This window comes from Hyla sarda, chromosome 4, assembly GCF_029499605.1.
Source record: "Hyla sarda isolate aHylSar1 chromosome 4, aHylSar1.hap1, whole genome shotgun sequence".
Lineage (NCBI taxonomy): Eukaryota > Metazoa > Chordata > Amphibia > Anura > Hylidae > Hyla > Hyla sarda.
In genome coordinates this window covers 202,799,063-202,819,036 of record NC_079192.1, presented here as the reverse complement: position 1 = coordinate 202,819,036, position 19,974 = coordinate 202,799,063, and the positions used below count along the sequence as shown (strand labels likewise).

At 37.5% G+C, this 19,974-nt stretch overlaps 1 protein-coding gene across 27 annotated transcripts in view; it reads right to left on the bottom strand.

Moving 5' to 3' along the window:
- CELF2 (CUGBP Elav-like family member 2) overlaps positions 1 to 19,974 on the bottom strand; it is a 472,395-nt gene that overhangs the window by 426,189 nt on the left and 26,232 nt on the right. For 2 of the 27 annotated variants that reach the window (XM_056573287.1, XM_056573289.1), the window contains exon 1: positions 9,552 to 10,002. The exons of 22 other annotated variants lie outside the window; for them this stretch is intronic. In XM_056573287.1, coding sequence (XP_056429262.1) covers positions 9,552 to 9,625 — 74 coding nt within the window. In that variant the 5' untranslated portion in view covers positions 9,626 to 10,002. Of the gene's footprint in view, positions 1 to 9,551; positions 10,009 to 19,974 lie in introns of those variants that run through there. 3 more of the 27 variants (XM_056573281.1, XM_056573286.1, XM_056573288.1) reach the window with 3 other exon arrangements.

The window sequence follows — 19,974 nt, the reverse complement described above, 5'->3', positions numbered from 1 at the left end:
CCTGTAATATTACAATGGAACAAGTGCATTATACACTTGTTACACAACATGACATCCACATTACAGTTAGCATGTGTTTAGATATAGGGGAATTCGGAACTAACCTTAAACAAAGATTCCTAATTGTTTTAATGGAGAACCTATATATAATATAAGATCATCCAATCATAAATAGATTCACATTCAAATAATGAACCAGACATTATTCCGTGGCTACTTTTTATGTCATGCACTTCTAGTCAGTAATAACTCCCAAAATCTAAATGTACACAATGTTATTCTTTGCAACTTACATGATATTAAAAAAAAATCCAAGTCCTGGGTCCTGGGCATTTTTTTTTCATTTTTTGGTCCTGAGACATTTTTTTATTTTTTATAATGGCCAAATAATGGACAAGATAATTAAGGAAATTGACCAGAACAACCAATTTAGTTACAAATTGACTTTTTCTAAAGTCTCTAAAGTCATATGGCTTTCTTTTATAATCATGCTGTGACAGCTATGCCAGATCCATTTTCAAACTGATTTTAAACCTCCAACAGACCCCATTGACTTTAATAAGGACTGTCAGGGTCCTGTCAAGGTTCTGGCATTTTTTAAAGTCAAGAATAACACCATAGACTGCTTAATTATTGCCATCAAAAATACTGAAAAAAGGTGACAGAAACCCTGATAGATCCTGGGAGTGGCGGTGTGAACAGAGACTAAAACAGGTTTCTAATAATAAAAGTTATGTAATTGGTTTCTAAGGTAACTGCTTTAATTTTTGTCTACACGGGACTCTAACTTGGCCATTGATACTAAAGAAATAGACTTTATAGCTCAGATCAATTTCTAGTATTGAAGGGTTTAATATGTGAATTAGGGCATAATCCCAGATTTATCAAACTGTATAAGAGAAAAAATAGAGTGATTTCCCACACCAACCAATCACATCCCAGCTAACGAGCTGTGGTAAAGTGAAAGCTGTGATTGGTTGTGATTGGTTGTTGTGGGAAAATCACTCTATTTTTTCTCTCACAGTTTGATAAATCTGGGATTATGCCCTAATTCACATATTAAACCCTTCAATACTACAAATAGCCAGTTATTGCTGCTTGTAAGAAAGAATGGACACTGGCCAGCTTTAAATTAATAATATTGGAAGCTATAAATATTGTCTGAGGTGGCACAATAGATGGCTGCAGCTGTGCTAAAAAAAAATGCAATGCGTGTACCATGTCGGATCCCACAGCATTCAGGTTATTAACAAATAACTTTGAACAAATAGCATAAGAAATAACACCTTGTGCCAAGTCCTAAAGTGAAGTACTAATGTTATAATCCTTCTTGTTTATTTACTTAAAGCAACTAAAGAAACATTGCAACCAGTGATGGCTCAGTAAATATGTTTAGAATTTTTACACATCAGATCAGTTATTACAATATTTCCTTGTTAAGTCAAAATCTTGAGTGAGGATATTTTGTTTTGGATTCTTCTTCCCCTAAGTCTAGGTATTTAGAGGATCTCTGGGCTCTCCTGACATATCTGTTTTAGGAAATATTTATATTCTCCATGAAATACCACTCCTGCATCTTTTATAGCATATTTTATAGTTATGTGATGTGCAGTTTATCTGCTATTCTTATTAGACATGTATGACTAAATAGCCAATTGGGTGCTATTGGCCAGAGGTGTGTCCCGGCACTGTGAGTTTCAATTGGATGCTGTCTGACAGTGTAAGGACACGCCCCAAAAATGGTAACACCCATTTGGCTGTTTACTGATATAGGTCTATTAAGAATAATAGATAAATAACACACTACAATTTAAATAAAATATATTGTTATTTAATAGGGACCACAAGTATTTACTAAAACAGGTCAGGAGATACCACAGATTTTCTGTAACATACACTTCTGTGAACTTAGCATATTCTACTGCCTTGTTCAAGATAAACAATATTAACTAGGCCTTCAATGAATGTGCACTAAGTTAGACAGGATATTTTTACAGAGTGATTTAAAGAATATTAGTACATACCATAGTTACATTCTTTGTAATGACCTTTCTCAACTCCAGTTCTCAAGTAACCCTACCAGGTCATACAGCATTGCTAATTTAATTGGGGTCAATGAGTAAGTAACTGCCACAGGTGTTCTCTCTGTAGAAAACACTTAAACTTGAGCTGCTGGGGGGTATTTGAGATCTGTACGTAAAAAATATAGCTTTATGTCACGTGTGCAGTTACAGGACAACACTAACAGCTGTTTTTGACGACTAATTAGTTGTTACTAAACTAATTGAGTTTGTCATCAATTCTAAACTAATCCAAACATCATAATCATAATAAAACATGGTTGTATAAATATCAAGATTTATAGTGTGATTAGATTATGTGTTGTGAGGTCAAATAAAAATGGGATTGCAAAATTGTATTGACTGGAATACTTCATGGTACCATATCATTTGTGACCATCACCTGTTGTATAGCTAACATAAAGTAAAAGCAAAGCCAATCAAAATCTGTTCTGCATGGTGCTAATGAACTAATGAAATGGAAAGTGGTGGTGGCACATCTCTAAGGGTGCATTCACACCACGTTTTGGATATACGGGTGCCGGATCCGGCGGGGGGAGGGGCAAACCGGTGACTCCGATCGGCTCAGTTTTGACCCGTATGCGGTTTTGGACTGGACCTAAAACCGTAGTAAACTAGTCACCGGAGTCACCGTTTGACTCCGGTCGGGTCATTAAAGTAAATGGAGTCACGGGCTGATCCAGCCGGGGTATGGAAGTGCCTGGTTTGCCCGTCCCCGACACCCGTAAGTCCAAAACGTGGTGCAAATGCACCCTAACAATGGTTAAACATAAGTAAAGAAATCTTAAACATAAATCTTAAAGTCTACATGCATGTACTGACTTTAAGATGACATCAGTCAGCATTGTTTGTTTCTTTTTTCAATCCTCACAGATGTCAATAAAAGAAAAAGCAGATCCTGACAGACCCAGTAATAAAACTGATCACAAGGGAACTAATGACAACTGATGAAAAATAATATGATTCATTCGCGACCTGTCACTAAATAGTCAAAAAAAGCAAAGCAATGGGTAGACCTCTCTTATATCTTTTCTATATACATGGTTTCCTCATGTTTAAAAAAAGATAAAGAATAAAAAAAAAGATTTGATGAATAGATTCAACACATTTTTGTGACTAAAAAGAGAAACACATTTACTAGACATTCCTGGTGACATCGCCTGTGTTCCCTAATCCTTCTTTCTATAATATACAGCAATACAAAGAGTTGCACTTGGCAGATATGCACTTGAGTTAGTCAAGAACCATCAACACTGTTCTAAAACATGTTATCTAGAAACAAAAGCAGAACTATCTTCACGAATGAGATGAAACTAGGAACATTTTTCCTTGAGTGCCGTATTACATGTAATGAGTTGGCTCCCTCAGACACTACAATATCCTTTTCTTGACTCATAGATGAGGAACACGGCACTTTAAATCTTTAAAGCGCTCATTGAGATGTAACATGCAGATGAAGTAGCTAAAATGGTACAGAGATGGGAGCTGTATTCCAAAGATTTGTACTTACTTCTGTAGGCCCAAGGATGACTTTTGGAGACCCACTGTCCTTTTCTATTTTACTTGGCAAAATCTCTATGTATGTTACTGTTTTAAGAACTAAATACTGATGTGAATTGAAAGTTCGACGTGAACATTCCGAACATTTTTATGAGTAAGAGTGACAAAATAAATACTATATAAGGTTCAAGAGAAGAATCGAATTTGAATTGTTTTCCTAATCCAAATGGCTATTGCCAGTGGCGGGACCTTGTAAGGCTGGTATCACATATATCAGGCGTCTGGCATAGTTTCTGATGCTAGAACTGATTCCATTCATTTCAATGGGACAGTTCACAATCACCCATCGTCTCTATTTTGACGCTGGAAGGCACCGGGCAGGGGAACGCAGCTTGCTCGCTGTCCAGAAACAACTTGTCATCAGTTGTGGCACCAGTTTCATCGAGATATAGGCTGAGTTCACCTATGCCAGATGCCAGACATATGCAAACCCAGCCCTACCTTAAGTTAGGCATGAAAACAGTCAGAAATAAAAATGTAAATATTTCCTGAATCATAATCAGTGTCTCAGACTAAGTGGCAAGTAGGCTGCACAAAGGCAGTGCTTTGGTTTTACTACTTAATGGTGCCCTATGTAGCTACTTATTCGGCCTATCCCTTGTTCTGCTGGCTGTGTCGGAAATGTAGCACATATAAGTTATAGCTGTGTTTCAGCATTCAATTATTTTCTCATTATGTCTCCTTTACAATTACTAAAACATTGCACTGTGTCTACAGAATAGTACATGAGCGCTATGAACAGCTGGCCATTAAAAACATCCATTGTTCCCACAATTTGCCATGCTGTTGTGTAGTAAATCAAAGCTCAGTCGATGATATTTATCTGTGAACCTGCTCATCATAAATAGAAGCTTGAAAATCAGCAAGGGGGGATATAATGTGTAGCTTTTTGGAAAGAGAACAGCTGCATGCAATACCACTGAATTTACTACGCTTGGTAAAAGGAAAGTACAAATGCTTCAAATATTCCTGTTCATTTCTGAAAGGCCTGAGAAATAAGCTAATGGTTCAAAATGTTTCACCGAATGCATACGTAAACACCTGCACAAGCTCAATGCAATTTCTGCTAATGCCAAGCAAGCAATTTAAGTAAAATCTAACAAATCGTATAATACAGAGCATCAGCTTCATCGCATTTCTCAGTCAACAGTGGCTATTTTATGCTTTATAATACTTCCGTAGAAATGGTATACCTATGTATGTCAAAAATAACACGCTTAAACATGCTTAGTTTAGACCACTTTGTAATATATACTGGATACATATAGATCATCTAAAGCTCATTATGGGGACATTATCTTATTAGTGGTTTTCCATAGGACTATAGGAAAACCTAATAGTAACGCACTGGATATTAATGTTCGGCAACAATACAACTGCAACGATTTAGTTCTATTACATAAATGTACACAAGGAGTAATTCTAATGACAGGATCATTGATCGTAAATTACTTAAGGTTTTCTCTTTATCAGCATGAATACTGCGCCATAACAACAGGTTTTCACCTTTCGCTTTGCAACAATGTATATTTTATGTAACATAGAAACAAAGTCAAGTAAAATTCATCTGTCAATAACCCAATAAAATCAGGCAATAACATAATGAATCTTCTATTTAAACTATTCAGCATTAATGTGAATGCATATTGAGGTTGTACACATGGGATCCTATAAACATGGGGTAGAATTTTCAATACTGGGATTGTCTTGTTAGCCATAACACATATCCATTTGTTAGGCTTTTATGCCGACTGCGTCTCAATATTACTTGATATGACTTCATATCATAATATATAGGACACATACGCAGTCCTATCTCCTTTAGTTGGTCTAAATGTTCATCAACATATTCCAAAAAGAATTACTTTTTATTCTTTGCCTGCTAACAAAACCAAGAGGGTCATGTACGAAGGCCAATGATCTAATGATCCATACCACCGTCCGCATAGAGCAAATTACAGTTATCCAGATGACAACTACTGTCAACAATGTTCATCCCACTGATGCCACAATTAATGGCCATATAATAGAATATTAACATGTATTCTACTGCCAGCTTATAAAGGAGAATTGGGTCAGTCATGAGCAGATAACACTGGAACACCACGGACAAAGTAGAAAACTACCGATATGTATTTAATGATATGAGTGAATTATCCCGGCTTTAAATGTAGTCAGCACAGTTATGTGTCTGGATGACAAATGAAGCCTTCCTTGAAGCTATATATGTTTCAAGCTATTCGGATCATCAGCAAAGTGTAATGTTCACATTACTGTTGGGACAACTTCTTTAGAGAGGTTTATTTTAGGTAACCATTCCAGTTTAAAGGCTATGAGTGTGAAGTCTATAGCATTAAGTATGTAATCCAATTATTCCTAAACTAATCATGGTAGGAAAACATCCTCATAGAGTAGAAGATTGGTGATATTCTTATGATGGGACACTTTATAGTGTACATTATTGTGAAAACAAGTTGTGTTTATAGAGTCAATTGAATCATTTTAGAGGTTTTCTTTATGCATTTATTATTCATGTGCGCTATTAAATTAAGCTAGAAAACATAATAGAATGTAGACCAGTATTGTTTTTTATAAAGAGATAAATAGATATCAGATAGAAAGAGAGATAACATACAGACTGATAGAATATAGATGAATAGAAAGAAAGTAGATAGATAGAATGTAGATATGGAAAGAAGGAATGAAAGAGAGAATATGCTCTAGATAGACTAATAGAATGTAGATAGGATAAATAGATAGATAGATAGATAGATAGATAGACCACAGCTAGATACTGTAGCTAAATAGACTGTATATACTATAGATTGATAGAATGTAGATAGCATATTTGAGATATATGACAGATAGATAGACAACTAGATAGATAAACAATAGGATACAGCTTGATACTGTTGATAGATAAGACTGTATATACTGTAAATTGATAGAACGTAGATAGCATATATGATTGATAGATAGATAGATAGGAGATGATAGATAGATAGGATATAGATAGATAGATATATAGATAGGATATAGATAGATAGGAAATGATAGATAGTAGATAGATAGGAGATAGATAGATAGATAGATAGATAGATAGATAGATAGATATATAGATAGATAGGAGATAGATAGGAGATGGATAGAAGATAGATAGATAGATAGATAGATAGAATATAGATAGATAGATAGATAGATAGATAGGAGATAGATAGATAGGAGATAGATAGATAGAAGATATATAGATAGTTAGATAGTAGATAGATAGGAGATAGATAGATAATAGATAGATAGGAGATAGATAGATAGAAGATAGATAGATAGATAGATAGATATGAAATATATAGATAGATAGGAGATAGATAGATAGATAGATAGGAGATAGATGGATAGATAGTCAGATAGATAGAACTTGATACTGTAGATAGATAGACTGTATATATTGTGCATTAATAATATGTACATAGAGAGCGTCACATACATCACACAGTTATTTTACTTCCGCCATTGCATGAACTAGTGACTTTAATAATGTACATGAAATGCTTGATGTTTTTTTCCCATGTTGCATATTACATAAGACTTTTGAGCTGGTCATTCACCCAATTGTGTTAACATTTTATATAGAAAGCATGATGTCCCATACACACAGCAAATAAAATAGCGTAGGGACCCCCATGATAAGTCCCCTTCAACCCAAGCAACAAGTCTATGGGCACCACCATCATTGTAACTTTAATAAGCTTTATATTTAATTTTACCTCTACCTTTTATGTTTACTGTAGCAGAAACCACCATTTTTGTCATACCAGTGTGTAAATGTCCCTAGAAGCTGATAAAATCTTAATGCTATTACTAACAATAACATAGCTGTACATAGTAGCTAGTAGCAAAAAATAAATAAATAATGATAATAACCCTTGTGATAAACAGCGTTTGATGAACTTGGCATAGAAAAAGTCTGATGCTAATAATACTCATGCCTTCCGATATACACATTAAATCTCTGAGGCTATAAAGAACTTTCTCCTTTACTAAAGAAATGTAACGGTTTGGAGAATGATAACTGTTCTTATAAGCTGTAAGGCATTGACAATACTAAAAGTCCTGTCTAACCAGTTTAGTGAGTCTACACTGAAGCTTTTTATTCACTCTAATGGTAGATTTTTTTCAGTGTCATTTGCTAATGAGATGTAATGATGAAAATCAAGAAAATATTATGTAACCAACCAAGAATAACCCAAAGATTGAGTCATATGGCTAGTGGAATATAATTGTCCAGGATGGGCCATCACAGTCAAGGATAGTAGTAATGTTGTCAAATAAAATACTTGGATCCCAGTAACAGTAAACCCAAAATTCTATTATATCATTTAAGGGGAGGTCAAATTGTGACCACCAGGTGACCAATAGGGAGAACTTTGAACTTTAGGCGCTTGCAGTTGTACAGTATTTGTTTCACCTGTGTAAGACCAGATGATGAACACACAATGAAGTGTTACGGTGAAAGACAATACCCAACATGACCTCATATTCACCTCCATGTCCCTCATGAGGGACATTATTTATTCATTTAACCTTTTCATTGCTGGCCGCCACATTGAGGTGCTCACACTGGACTGACTGACGATATTACTCACCAGAAAAGCTTTCAACGCTTTTTCTATGCCCACAAGGCAGAACAATATTAGATAAGCAAGTTTTGAACTCCTCACCCTTAGATGGGAACTGTGGATTTTAAACAGGCGCTTTAGTTTACTGCATTACTAACCAGCAGAATTGTATGAATCAAGTTGGCCAGCACATAAAAGGCTTATGCTCCCCACCCCCTATAGCTCAACAGCTTAAACAATAGACTAGTATTGAATCTCTCCACTCAAAGGCTCCTCTTCTAATGTGCTTAGGAAAGCAGCTTCACCGGTGGGGAAAGTTTGCTGCCAGTAAAATTGATCATAAAACTCTGAATGGTTCTTCTTAGGCTTTGCACAAAGACATAAAGATGAATCATGGCTGGCAGTTATTAGAACATATACTTGCCTTTATTTATAGTTACACTTTAACCCTACAAACTGTATCCTATTTTGATTATTATTATATATATATTTTTTTTGCTCTACAGAGCTATGGTAACATAACATACAAGTCCACAGTGAATGACTGTATAAAAGTTAACAGATGTGGATTTGCACATGTGGCTTTGGTAAATAATCGTATTTATTTCCCCCGGCGTTGACTAAGTGTTCTTTTTTTTTTTTTTATAGCACTAACTTTCTTAGAATAACACTTGTCCTTCTGCAGAAAACAATTATAAAATATCTGTAAATATTTATTGCCATAAACATTAATGACAGAGGCAGACAGCCGACACATTCCAGCAGAAATCCCTGTTTAGCTTATCATATCCCATAGCACAGCACTCAGTGTCACTCTGAGTACAGTCACATATCCCATTCAAGTAGAACTGTGGGGAACTAGCGCCGATTCCCAGTTTTACATAAATATGAAATGACTTGAGCACAGGCTTTAATAGCATGTGTTGTCCTAATCTTTGTCTCCATAGCCAATCACAAGGTGGAAGAAGCATCTCATTTCATTAAACTGCATTAGTGCAATCCACAAGAAGAAGCCTCATGTAGAAAGACAATAAGGAGACGTGCTAGGGGAAAAGCATTATCTGATTAATGCCTAGGAAAACAGAATATCTATTGCTGATCCCTGCTCACAGCCTTATCACACCATCACAATCCGGGTGGATACTAGCAAGACAGCATTAAGAAATTTAAAGTGATGGCAAAGGGAGGGATGACTTACTACCCCCAAAAAAGTGTGCAGCCTGGAGGAAGTAGAGGTGCCCCCTCTTGATGGGCATGATACATGGCACAGGATATTAACTGCATGGGTACTTACATTCTGTCAGAAACTAGCAATCGGCTATCGACCATCATATCAGGCAGGAAATCCAGCTTGAATGAAGAAGTCATGGTGTTGCTACTGCACGTCTCTCTGCTCTGGAAAATAACAATGTTTCTCTGCTTGTCTGACTGAACAACAGTGCTGGCCACAAGACAGGCAGGGACAGGTGCAGGAGGCCTCCCCAAGGCAGCAGCAGCCAGAGCCGGCACTTGTCACATTCTCTCCCCCTCTTGTTTTCCTCCAATCCCTTCTGAAATCTACTGCTGAGGCAACTGTCTATAGAGGACCAGGTGCTGAAAGGAGAGGAGGAGCTCCGGTCCTGCTGCAGCTCAAGTTAACCCCTGCACTCCTAGTACAGGAGCTCCAGTGCATTCAGCACTACAGTCCACAAATCTGGGGACATCAATGGGAGGACAACATCTTCTATCTATCTCTTCTCACATTAAAGCTTCTGTATGCATCCAGCACTTGGGAAGCTGACTGTTCTCTTCAGGTCTTCTAAAAGACATGGCATTGTGCAACTATTATAACAGTCTTTTAGTACTTTTCCATTCAGCTCTGTCAGAAGAAGATTTACATAGACAGATTGCTTTTCCATGCTTGTAAAGATTGCATAATTGTATCTAATGTCTATTAGGAAAAACGTAATAAAACAATATATGTATGAATTATATGTGTGTGTACTTACCTATTTATCTATATATTTATCTTTACATACATAGCAACCTACCTATACATTATACAAACACGCATAATGGACACACACAATTATATCACATAGTAAAGTATATAACGTATATTCTGGCGCCAGGGATAAGTGGAAATATATGTGTCATTAGAATTATTTATTGGGATGTATACATTGTAGTGAGCCTTGTCATCCTATGTAGCTAATAGATGAATGCCTTTAGGTAATCTACCTGTTTTCCTAAGCGCTATGAAGTTGATTCAATACACAAGAGAGGATGATGATCCCATGGATATGAAAGAAGCGCCATGTTTCTTCCAGTAGAGGGAGAAATGTATATCTTCATGCACTTGTGCCCTGTGAGTACATCACTTTCTGTTGTCACCTATAATTTTGTTATGAAGATATTTATTCAACATAACCATATAAAGCCCCATTAGACCATTTCATCAGTGTCTTGTTCTTGACTGGACAATTGTGCGTGTCTTGGGTTAACTAAATCAGGTTAAACTGCAGGCTTTCGAGAACCATGTGTTGAAAATTTAGTAGACTAAATATTTTAATTTAGATAATATGACATCCTTATATTATGGCCCTATTACATTGGTGAGGATAAGCAGGGTAGGATTCACTATTTGCATTGCTCTAAGCATAGTGCATGTGGTGTATTCAATGAAAAAGCACACTGAATTACATGTCGCTTACATAACCCTACACAGAATATTAATAATATCTGTATTGATAAGAACAGATAGAATTGATTCATAATATTAAAGGGGCACTCCCGTGGAAAACTGTTTTTTTTTTTTTTTTTTTTTTTTTTTAATCAACTGGTGCCAGAAAGTTAAACAGATTTGTAAATTACTTCTATTAAAAAAATCTTAATATTTCCAGTACTTTTTAGGGTCTGTATACTACAGGAAATGTTAGCTCTCTGCTGACATTATGACATCAGTGCTCTCTGTTGACATCTCTGTCCATTTTAGGAACTGTCCAGAGCAGCATATGTTTGCTATGGGGATTTTCTCCTACTCTGGACAGTCCTTAAAATGGACAGAGATGTCAGCAGAGAGCACTGTGGTCATGATGTCAGCAGAGAGCTCTGTGTTCCAAGTAGAAAACAATTTCCTCTGTAGTTTTCAGCAGCTAATAAGTACTGGAAGGATTAAGATTTTTAATAGAAGTAATTTACAAATCTGTTTAACTTTCTGGCACCAGTTGATTAAAAAAAAAAGTTTTCCACTGGAGTACCCCTTTAAATGGTATGCCCCCACCCCCTACAATTATTTACAATTATATACACTTAAAAAGGGATAAGAACACAATGTGTTACATATCTAGTAGTCTGTGTTTTATTGCCTAAAAGGTTATATAAGTTGCCCTGAAAATGGATATTGGGAATTATAAAGGCCCAATATATAAAAAGGGTTCAAAGCACTACACCACCTATATTTATTCTAAAACCATTCATTGTCTGACAGGTTTTAAAAGTTCCCCTGAAAGAAGTTAATAGGAATTATCAAAATAGTTAAAAGTGCTCTACCTATGAGCAGCTCTCTGCTTATCTCTAGCTACTATAATTTGCCTAAAAGGGTTGTCACATGTTAGGGTACCCATTCGGGAATATGGATGTTAGAGCCCTACTGAGTCAGAGCAATGAGATGCTTTGGCAGACCAGAGCCATCTATCTACGTGGTGGACCACTTATTTGAACAATTGGCATGTAATGCTACTTCTGTATTGTGGCTGCTGCTGAGGCAATATGCAGAGGCCGATGACAGATGATAGCTAGGAGTTGAAATGTCTAGAAATGGGTTGCTTTTTTTAATAAAGAACATGTGGGTACTATATTTGCCTTTTCAGGGACTCCTCTGCATTTTCCGTTTTTGCGTTCAGCTCTTATGATTCATCCATGAGATCAGTCCCCTTCAACTTCCTTACCAACCGTAGCTATTCATCACACCAACCCTACTGCAATAGAGTCAGTTCTTATTATATTCTGTGGAACCCCTGAATATGTGTGAAGGAACCTTTAAGTTACATGTTATATGTAGCTAGGAAACATTGTTCTAGATTGCTGTCATCGACATCTCTTAACTATAGAAGGCATATTGACATTGGGCATGGACTTTAGTGTCTGTTCTTGATTGAAAATCCAAGAGTAAATTGCATTTTACCTCAATAAGTACAGAAGCAGCTAAATGATCATAAAGAACTAAAATTATTGATCAAAGATTATTGGATTTGCAGCCAACTACAATACTCCTGTCAAGCCAAAATCTGACAAATTGAACTACTAAAGCTCCAACAATTCCTACTCAAAGGAAACAGACATGCTGGACCAGTGTCTTAGATGTGTTTATGGCTTAGCCTTTACCAAGCTTTTTTAGTTTAATCACCAAACTCCAAATATTAATACTTGTATCATCCTATCAAAATCAATGTTTTTCATTGTTACCTTTGTCCTTTGCAATTATATTACATTACAAGAAGTCTGCCATGTGTCTGGGAATTACCCTAACAACTTCTGAATCCTTTTAACTGTCAAAATTGAAAGATAAATAGATTTAGGATGAGACTCATGACATGGCTTGTTGAGAACTCTAAAAGTTATTCAATAGACATAATGCATCCTATCAAGTCCAAACAGACCTTCTTGAAGAACATTAAATTGGGATGAAAGTAAATTGCTATGGTTTCTGTAATAACACAAACCAAGGAGGTAATGCCAGCCCCTTCAAAAGATGGACACTAATGTCACTTAATGGACCCCCATTGACTTATTACATGGCCCTTCATGTTACGTTGTAGCATATGTTGTTTTGACAGAGTGTAAAGAGTTGCTTGCTGCACTATTCTTCCCACAAAACCTGAGGGTACTACCAACAGGCAGCCTCTGACAATACTGTGAATACAGCATAGTGCAACACTTAGGCTACAGGGCTAAGATTGATCTTTCCTTTCTATTTTGTACTGTTTTGTGCTATTTGGTACATATATTAACTATTAGTAAATCCTATGTAGAGCAACATCAAGCTCTCCCTATATAGCCCAAGGCGTCTCGGACCTAATGAACCACTTCCATTCAATATCAATCAGACAAATAGGATGGTCCAGCACTTGTATCGGTAAAATAGAGAGGATTTTATTCAATAGATACATGTACAAACATTGTGGTGCGTTTTGGCTGCTAGTTTACAGCCTTAGTCATACTGAGGCTATAAACTAGCAGCCGAAACACGTCACAATGTTTGTACCTGTATCTATTGAATAAAATTCTCGCTATTTTACTGATACAAGTGCTGAACCATCCTGTTTGTCTGATTGATATATTAAAAATGCACTGTGGCTATTGAATTCACTTCTGAAAGATTAAACAATACAACTCCTATTGATTATGTGTCATTAATATAGCTCCAATGTAAAATATATATGTGGAGGTCTGATGTTGTCCATACACATTGATCATCTGCCCCTATTATTAACTGAAGCTGTGTCACATGACACTTTATGCTTCATATATTCCTTAGCATGTTTTCTGTTTACTCTATGGGAAAGTATAACATGTAAAGTATAGCTATACAGTGGCATATGTCAAACATATGTTGGGGGTATAGTACCAATGTATACCTCCAACATTAAGGGGAAATATGGTGTGGACATTTGAAGTTTTAGTTTGATATTGATATTAACAACCAAATCATGAAGCTTTTATTGAATAAAAAAGGTAGCTTCAATACAAAAAAAAAATACAAAAAACTTTTGGCAACTAGAGATAACCAATACAAATACATTACAGTAGAATATCACAGTACAATGGAAGGAAAATATGTATATCCATATGCTGACAGTGTATAGAGCAATGGCCGACATCCACCCCTAAACACAGAAGGATGAAACAAAAATGACAGAGATCAATACAAGGGCAATCAATGTCGCATACCCCAACCAAGGGATGATGACATCCAAGGCCCCCAAACGATAGGAAAATTTCCCACTGTGTCATCATGGATAACTGACAACACATTGAATGTAATAAGATTGATACAGTCAAGGTACAGGGAGGTAACCTTCTACTGTGTATCCATGATGATACAAGCTGCTTGCAAGAGATATTGCGATAAGTGAAAGATGACATTCTACCAGGCTTATGACCAAGTAATCATATAGATGGGGTCCCAGGGAATTGAAAACTAACAATGTTGTCCAATAAATCAAGGACCTGCGTCCAAAAGGTTGCTATAACAGGGCAGCTCCACAAACCTTGGTAGACTGTGCCCCTTTGGGCATGCCCCCATAAAATAAAGTAGAGATTTGCGGGGCATAAATGGCATGCAGTCATGTTTGAACTAAATAAACACTATGTACAATCTTAGGAGTTGTTTCCGCCTGGAAAACCTGCCAACTCTCCTTGTTGACTATAGTGCAACAGTCTCACTATTGAGCAAGTGAAGGAGAAGAGTGGATGTCATCTTATTAACTTTAGAAATAATGTGACTGAAAAAAGGTCAATGAGCCAAGGGGCCCTGGGGTATATAAAGTAAACACCTCAAAAAAGTAGAAGTCACCTCAGACCCCAAAGGCACTTGGAATGTAAAGTAAGAGCGGAGTTCATGGGCCCTGAAGTGTTCCCTCCCAAGTAGACTACCAGACAAAACCCAGAGATCTATGCCCAGTAGAAATTCAGGATTAGAAAGCAAAGGCAAAAAAGGAGAGACAGAAAAATTCATAGAGAATTTGAAATGCACCAACCGCCACAAAGAGAGAGGGTATAGAGTCACCGGGGTGGAGTGTGGTACCAAAGATGCTAAAGACCAGGAAAACCATATGAGAGCAGAAAGAGAATAAGGAGATATCAAGGCAGCCTCTAGGCATACCCAGTGAGGTGCGCTGTCAGTCACATTTACAAGGGTGAGCTGTGCATAGTGATGAGTGGCATTGCCTATATTCGAATTTCGCGATATTTTGCAAATATATAGACCAATATTTGTCCTATATTAGCTAATATTGCATATTCGTTATATCCGCATATTTACATATGTGAATATTCGCATATTCGCATGAAAAACAGTGAGGGGGGCAACTTTACTATTGGTTGCTAGGGATGTTGCTGATAACCTCTGACAAGTGTATTTGCATCATTTTAATTGGCTCACAAGTGAAAAGAAGGAATATGCAAATATTCACATATGCGAATATGCACATATACTAATATTCGCATATGTGAATATGCGCACATGCGAATATTCACATATGCAAATATTCACATATGCGCATATGTGAAAAAAAGTGAATATTCACAATTTTGAACATTCGCAATATTCGCAATAAAAATTCAAAATGCAAATATTCACGCTCAACACTAGCTGTGCCATGCAAGCAGCATAATAATATGTACAAAATTGTGGTACAGACAAGACCCCATCCTCCTGTGGTAATGCATAATAGCTCTGGAAATACGAGGCTGCTTATACAACCAAACATAGTCAAAAACTTCCTTCTTCAGTAACTGTATATCACACTTTACTACCAAGATTGGGAGGGACCCAAACAAGTAAGAAAAACGAGTAAGTATCCCCATTTTAATCACATTCACTCGTCAAACAACGAGACATTGATATATTATTTTTTGGGAACTTTTAAGTTATTTATTGTCCCTTAGATAGATAGATGTGTACAGAAAAGACCCCAACAAACCTCAGCAGACCAATGCTACAGTTTGGTATCTACATACTTTTATAGGACCCTCCATCAAAGCCCTGATGGCTGAAACCCCTTCAACAGTAACTATTAGTTGGAGTGCTCTCTTCTGGACTTTGAACTTGAGGAGGCTCTGAGAGAGGACTAAAATGTTGAACTGACATGAATGAATAAATAACTTTTATAACTGAAGATACTGGGAGTGTTTTTTTTCTTTTTGTAGATAGATAGATAAATAGATAGATACCAAAAGTAGAAAACAGCGGCACACAGGTGGCTTGGTGAAGAATATGTGGCTTTATTCACCAAACAATGGCGACGTTTCGCAGAGAGGCAGCCGAAACGGTGCCATTGTTTGGTGAATAAAGCCACATATTCTTCACCAAGCCACCTGTGTGCCGCTGTTTTCTACTGTTGGTATTGTTTGGGACTTCTGGGACCAAGTCCACCTGCAGTGAGCACCTACCTGAACTTTTTTCTAGTGCTGCCCAAACTTTTCTCTAAAGTAGATAGCTAGATAGACAGATAAATAGACTAAGATCTCTAATGTATTACAATGAGCCTTTAAATATATTCATTTGTTCAATGAAGATCTTGAACTGCAAATATATAAAATAGATATCTGCACGAATGGTCAAATAAACATTAATAATACTGTCTGATAATATTATATTTAAGACTCCAGCAGAATACAAATTTTGCTCAAGGCATTCAATATACTGTATGTTATAAAAATTCTATTCCCATTAGTTTCTTATGACATACCTTCAGTTGATAAAACAAGAAACATTTCCCCCCCAGGGTTATTATCCAGACACTGCATGTCTAAACTTAATCTCATGTTGGGCCCACAAATAATACAGACAGGAAGAAGAATTTTAGGTCAATATACGAAATAAATAAAGGTTCTCTATTGGTACAGGATTTTATGTTGTTGTTTGGCTAGTTATGTTAGAATATATATTAATAGTGATAATAAAGGGAACTAGCAGATCACGATTTGAAACAAACACCTAAACTTCAGAAACAATAAATTATTAGTCTATGAGTCGGGTATAAAAAAAAAAACGTGTGACTTATGAGCCATTGTCTTATGTCAAGTACGCAGAGAAAACTACTCTAGCACAGCCTTTATAGCTGTTTTGAGACATTTAGTGTGATCTATAGGGTAATGGTAAATTCAGACTACATTAGGAGGTAGTATCAGGTCCAATAGAATGTATAGACCTGTTCTGGCTTTTACTCACCGTATCAATTTATTGATCCTTTTTAATGTACAGTTGGTTACTTTAACATAGGATTTTATCTAGGTGGCCGTCAGTTTCTTTTTAAAAGGTATGTTAAAAATATACCACTAATCCAAAAGGTTCTGGAATCTGCAATTTCCTACTTAGATATCATTAATGTAAGGTTTTCTTTAAATTGGAGTAAACTAGGTATGGCATCTTAAAGTAAAACTACACTTTTGTGTGCACTTCTCCTGCATTAGACATCTCTAAAGTTTCTATAAGAAACAAACAAACAAAACCTTGAGTATGATGAGAAATAACTTTTAACCCTTTAAAGTCACTTACTGTAAGTTACAAGACTATGAAGAAATTTCTTCTTTGTGGGTAATTAAGTCCATTTAGGGTAGGGTCACATGTGCTATAGGTCACATGTGCTGTATTTTGCTGCGTATTTGCTGCTGCATATTTTCCTGCCCATTGACGTCAGTGTATCAGTGTATTTTGCTAAACACTAACTTCAATGGGTAAAAAAATATGCAGCAGCAAAATAAGGCACATGCGACCCTGCCCTGACAGGATCTATGCTTTCTGGACAATTCGCTAAATGACTAACTATTATACATTGCAGATTGACATTCCCCATGTTATTGTCTCCTGTGTTTTGATCTTAGTGTTGCTGACAGCAGCCTTGGGGGCTTTGCCAATGGATCCATGCTGGATTTTAGTTCTTATCTGACTATTGGTTGGCTTGACTCTTCCCAAGTATACTTAAAGGAGTACTTTGGGTAACATAACTTATCTTCTATTCACAGGACCACAGAATAGGGGATAAGTGTCTGATCACAGGGGGGGTCTGTCTGCTGGGATCTCCCGCATAGGGCCTGGCTACTGTCGCTCAACCTGCCATTTTCCTGAGTGCTCTGGTCCCACCTTTATAGACCGGTAAGAGTGACGACCCTCTTAGCCAATCACTGACTGAGACGGGAACCCCATCTTAGCCAGCAATTGGCTGAGTGGGCCATCACATGAGCTTGTGTCCAAAGGTGGGGGTTGGAGCACCCAGTGGAGAATCTTCTGAAATAACGCAAGAGCCAGACCCCATACAGGAGATCATGGGAGGTCCCAATGGTCAGACCTCCATGATCAGACACTTACCCCCTATTCTGCAGATGGGGATAAAATATGTTCCCCGGAGTACCTCTTTTCTCTTTCTGGTTTAATTCACACACTGGACAAACCTTTATCTCTGCCCACTATCATTTCCACAGACAAACTGACTCAGTATGCCACACCAGAACAGAATTAACAGCTTCTTACCTGCATGTTATTAACCCCTTAAATGGGCACTGTCATGAAGTAAAAAATTGATATGTTGTAGTAAAGTACTACAACATATCTCTAATATACTTTGATTAAAAAAAGGGATTTTAAACCAGTTTAAAATCACTTTTTATTTTGGCCACTAGGGGTCGCCCTCCTAATGGCCGAATGCATTCGGCAGTGACGTCACTACTGAATTTCGACTAATTTAAGCCTGGCAATGAGTCAAAAATTCAGGCACTACGGTGCTCGCTCCCACCTGTCAATCAAACAGGCGAGAGCGAGCATGCTGATAGCTGGGGCTGCGAGCATGCTGATAGCTGGGGCTGCGCGCATTGGCCAGCTCCACTGGCGTCACCGCTCAGCACTAGAGGCATGGTGGGCGGGAGCGGGGTTCGGGAGAGCGCCGCCGCTGCTGCTCAGCACTAGAGGCTGGGGGGGAGCGGGGTTCGGGGGAGCGCCGCTGTTGCTCAGCACTAGAGGCTGGGGGGGGAGCGGAGTAGCACTGCTGCGCTAACAAAGTTATTGTTTTCACCACAGGGTGCCTCCAGCTGTTTCACCACTACAACTCCCAGAATGCCCTTACAGCCAGTAGATGTCAGGGCAAGCTGGGAGTTGTAGTGGTGAAACAGCTGGAAGCACCCTGTATAGTGAACTAAGGGCGGAAGTGTCGGCCCCAGCAGGCATCAGTGACGTCACGCCTTCTGGGGAAGTCTGCCTGGGAGTGAGCACACTACCAGGCAGACAAAAAGCCATTTTAATATAGTGAAAAAAAATGTTAAGGCAGGGAGGGGGTTAGGGATAGATGGGCAATAGGCAGGGACAGAAAGAAAAAAAAATGGATGGTGAGAGCTACCCTTTCAGGACCCAGCCCTTTTTCACCTTAAGGACTGAGGCCTTTTTCGCAATTCTGACCACCGTCACTTTACGAATTAATAACGCAAAAACGCTTTTACCGAATATTCTGATTCTGAGATTGTTTTTTCGTGACATATTCAACTTTATTTTGGTGGTTAATTTTCGGTGTTACTTGCATCCTTTTTTGGTGAAAAATCCCCAAATTTCATGAAAATTTTGAAAATTTGGCATTTTTCTAACTTTGAAGCTCTCTACTTGTAAGGAAAATAGATATTCACAATAAATTTTTTTTTCTTCACAAATACAATATGTCTATTTTATGTTGCATCATAAAATGGACATATTTTTGCTTTGTGAAAAATTTGAGGGCTTCAAAGTAGAGCAGCAATTTTCAAAAAATTCATGAAAATTGCTAAATCTGAAGGGACAGATGTTACAGAACTGCAACTCCCAGCATGCCTGGGCAGTCCAGGCATGCTGAGAGTTGTAGTTTGGCAACATCTGGAGGGCTACCATTTGTGCACCCCTGTAACAGTGGTCTCCAAACTGTGACCCTCCAGATGTTGCAAAACTACAACTCCCAGAATGCCCAGACAGCGTAGAAAGAGGTTGCTGTGGGTAA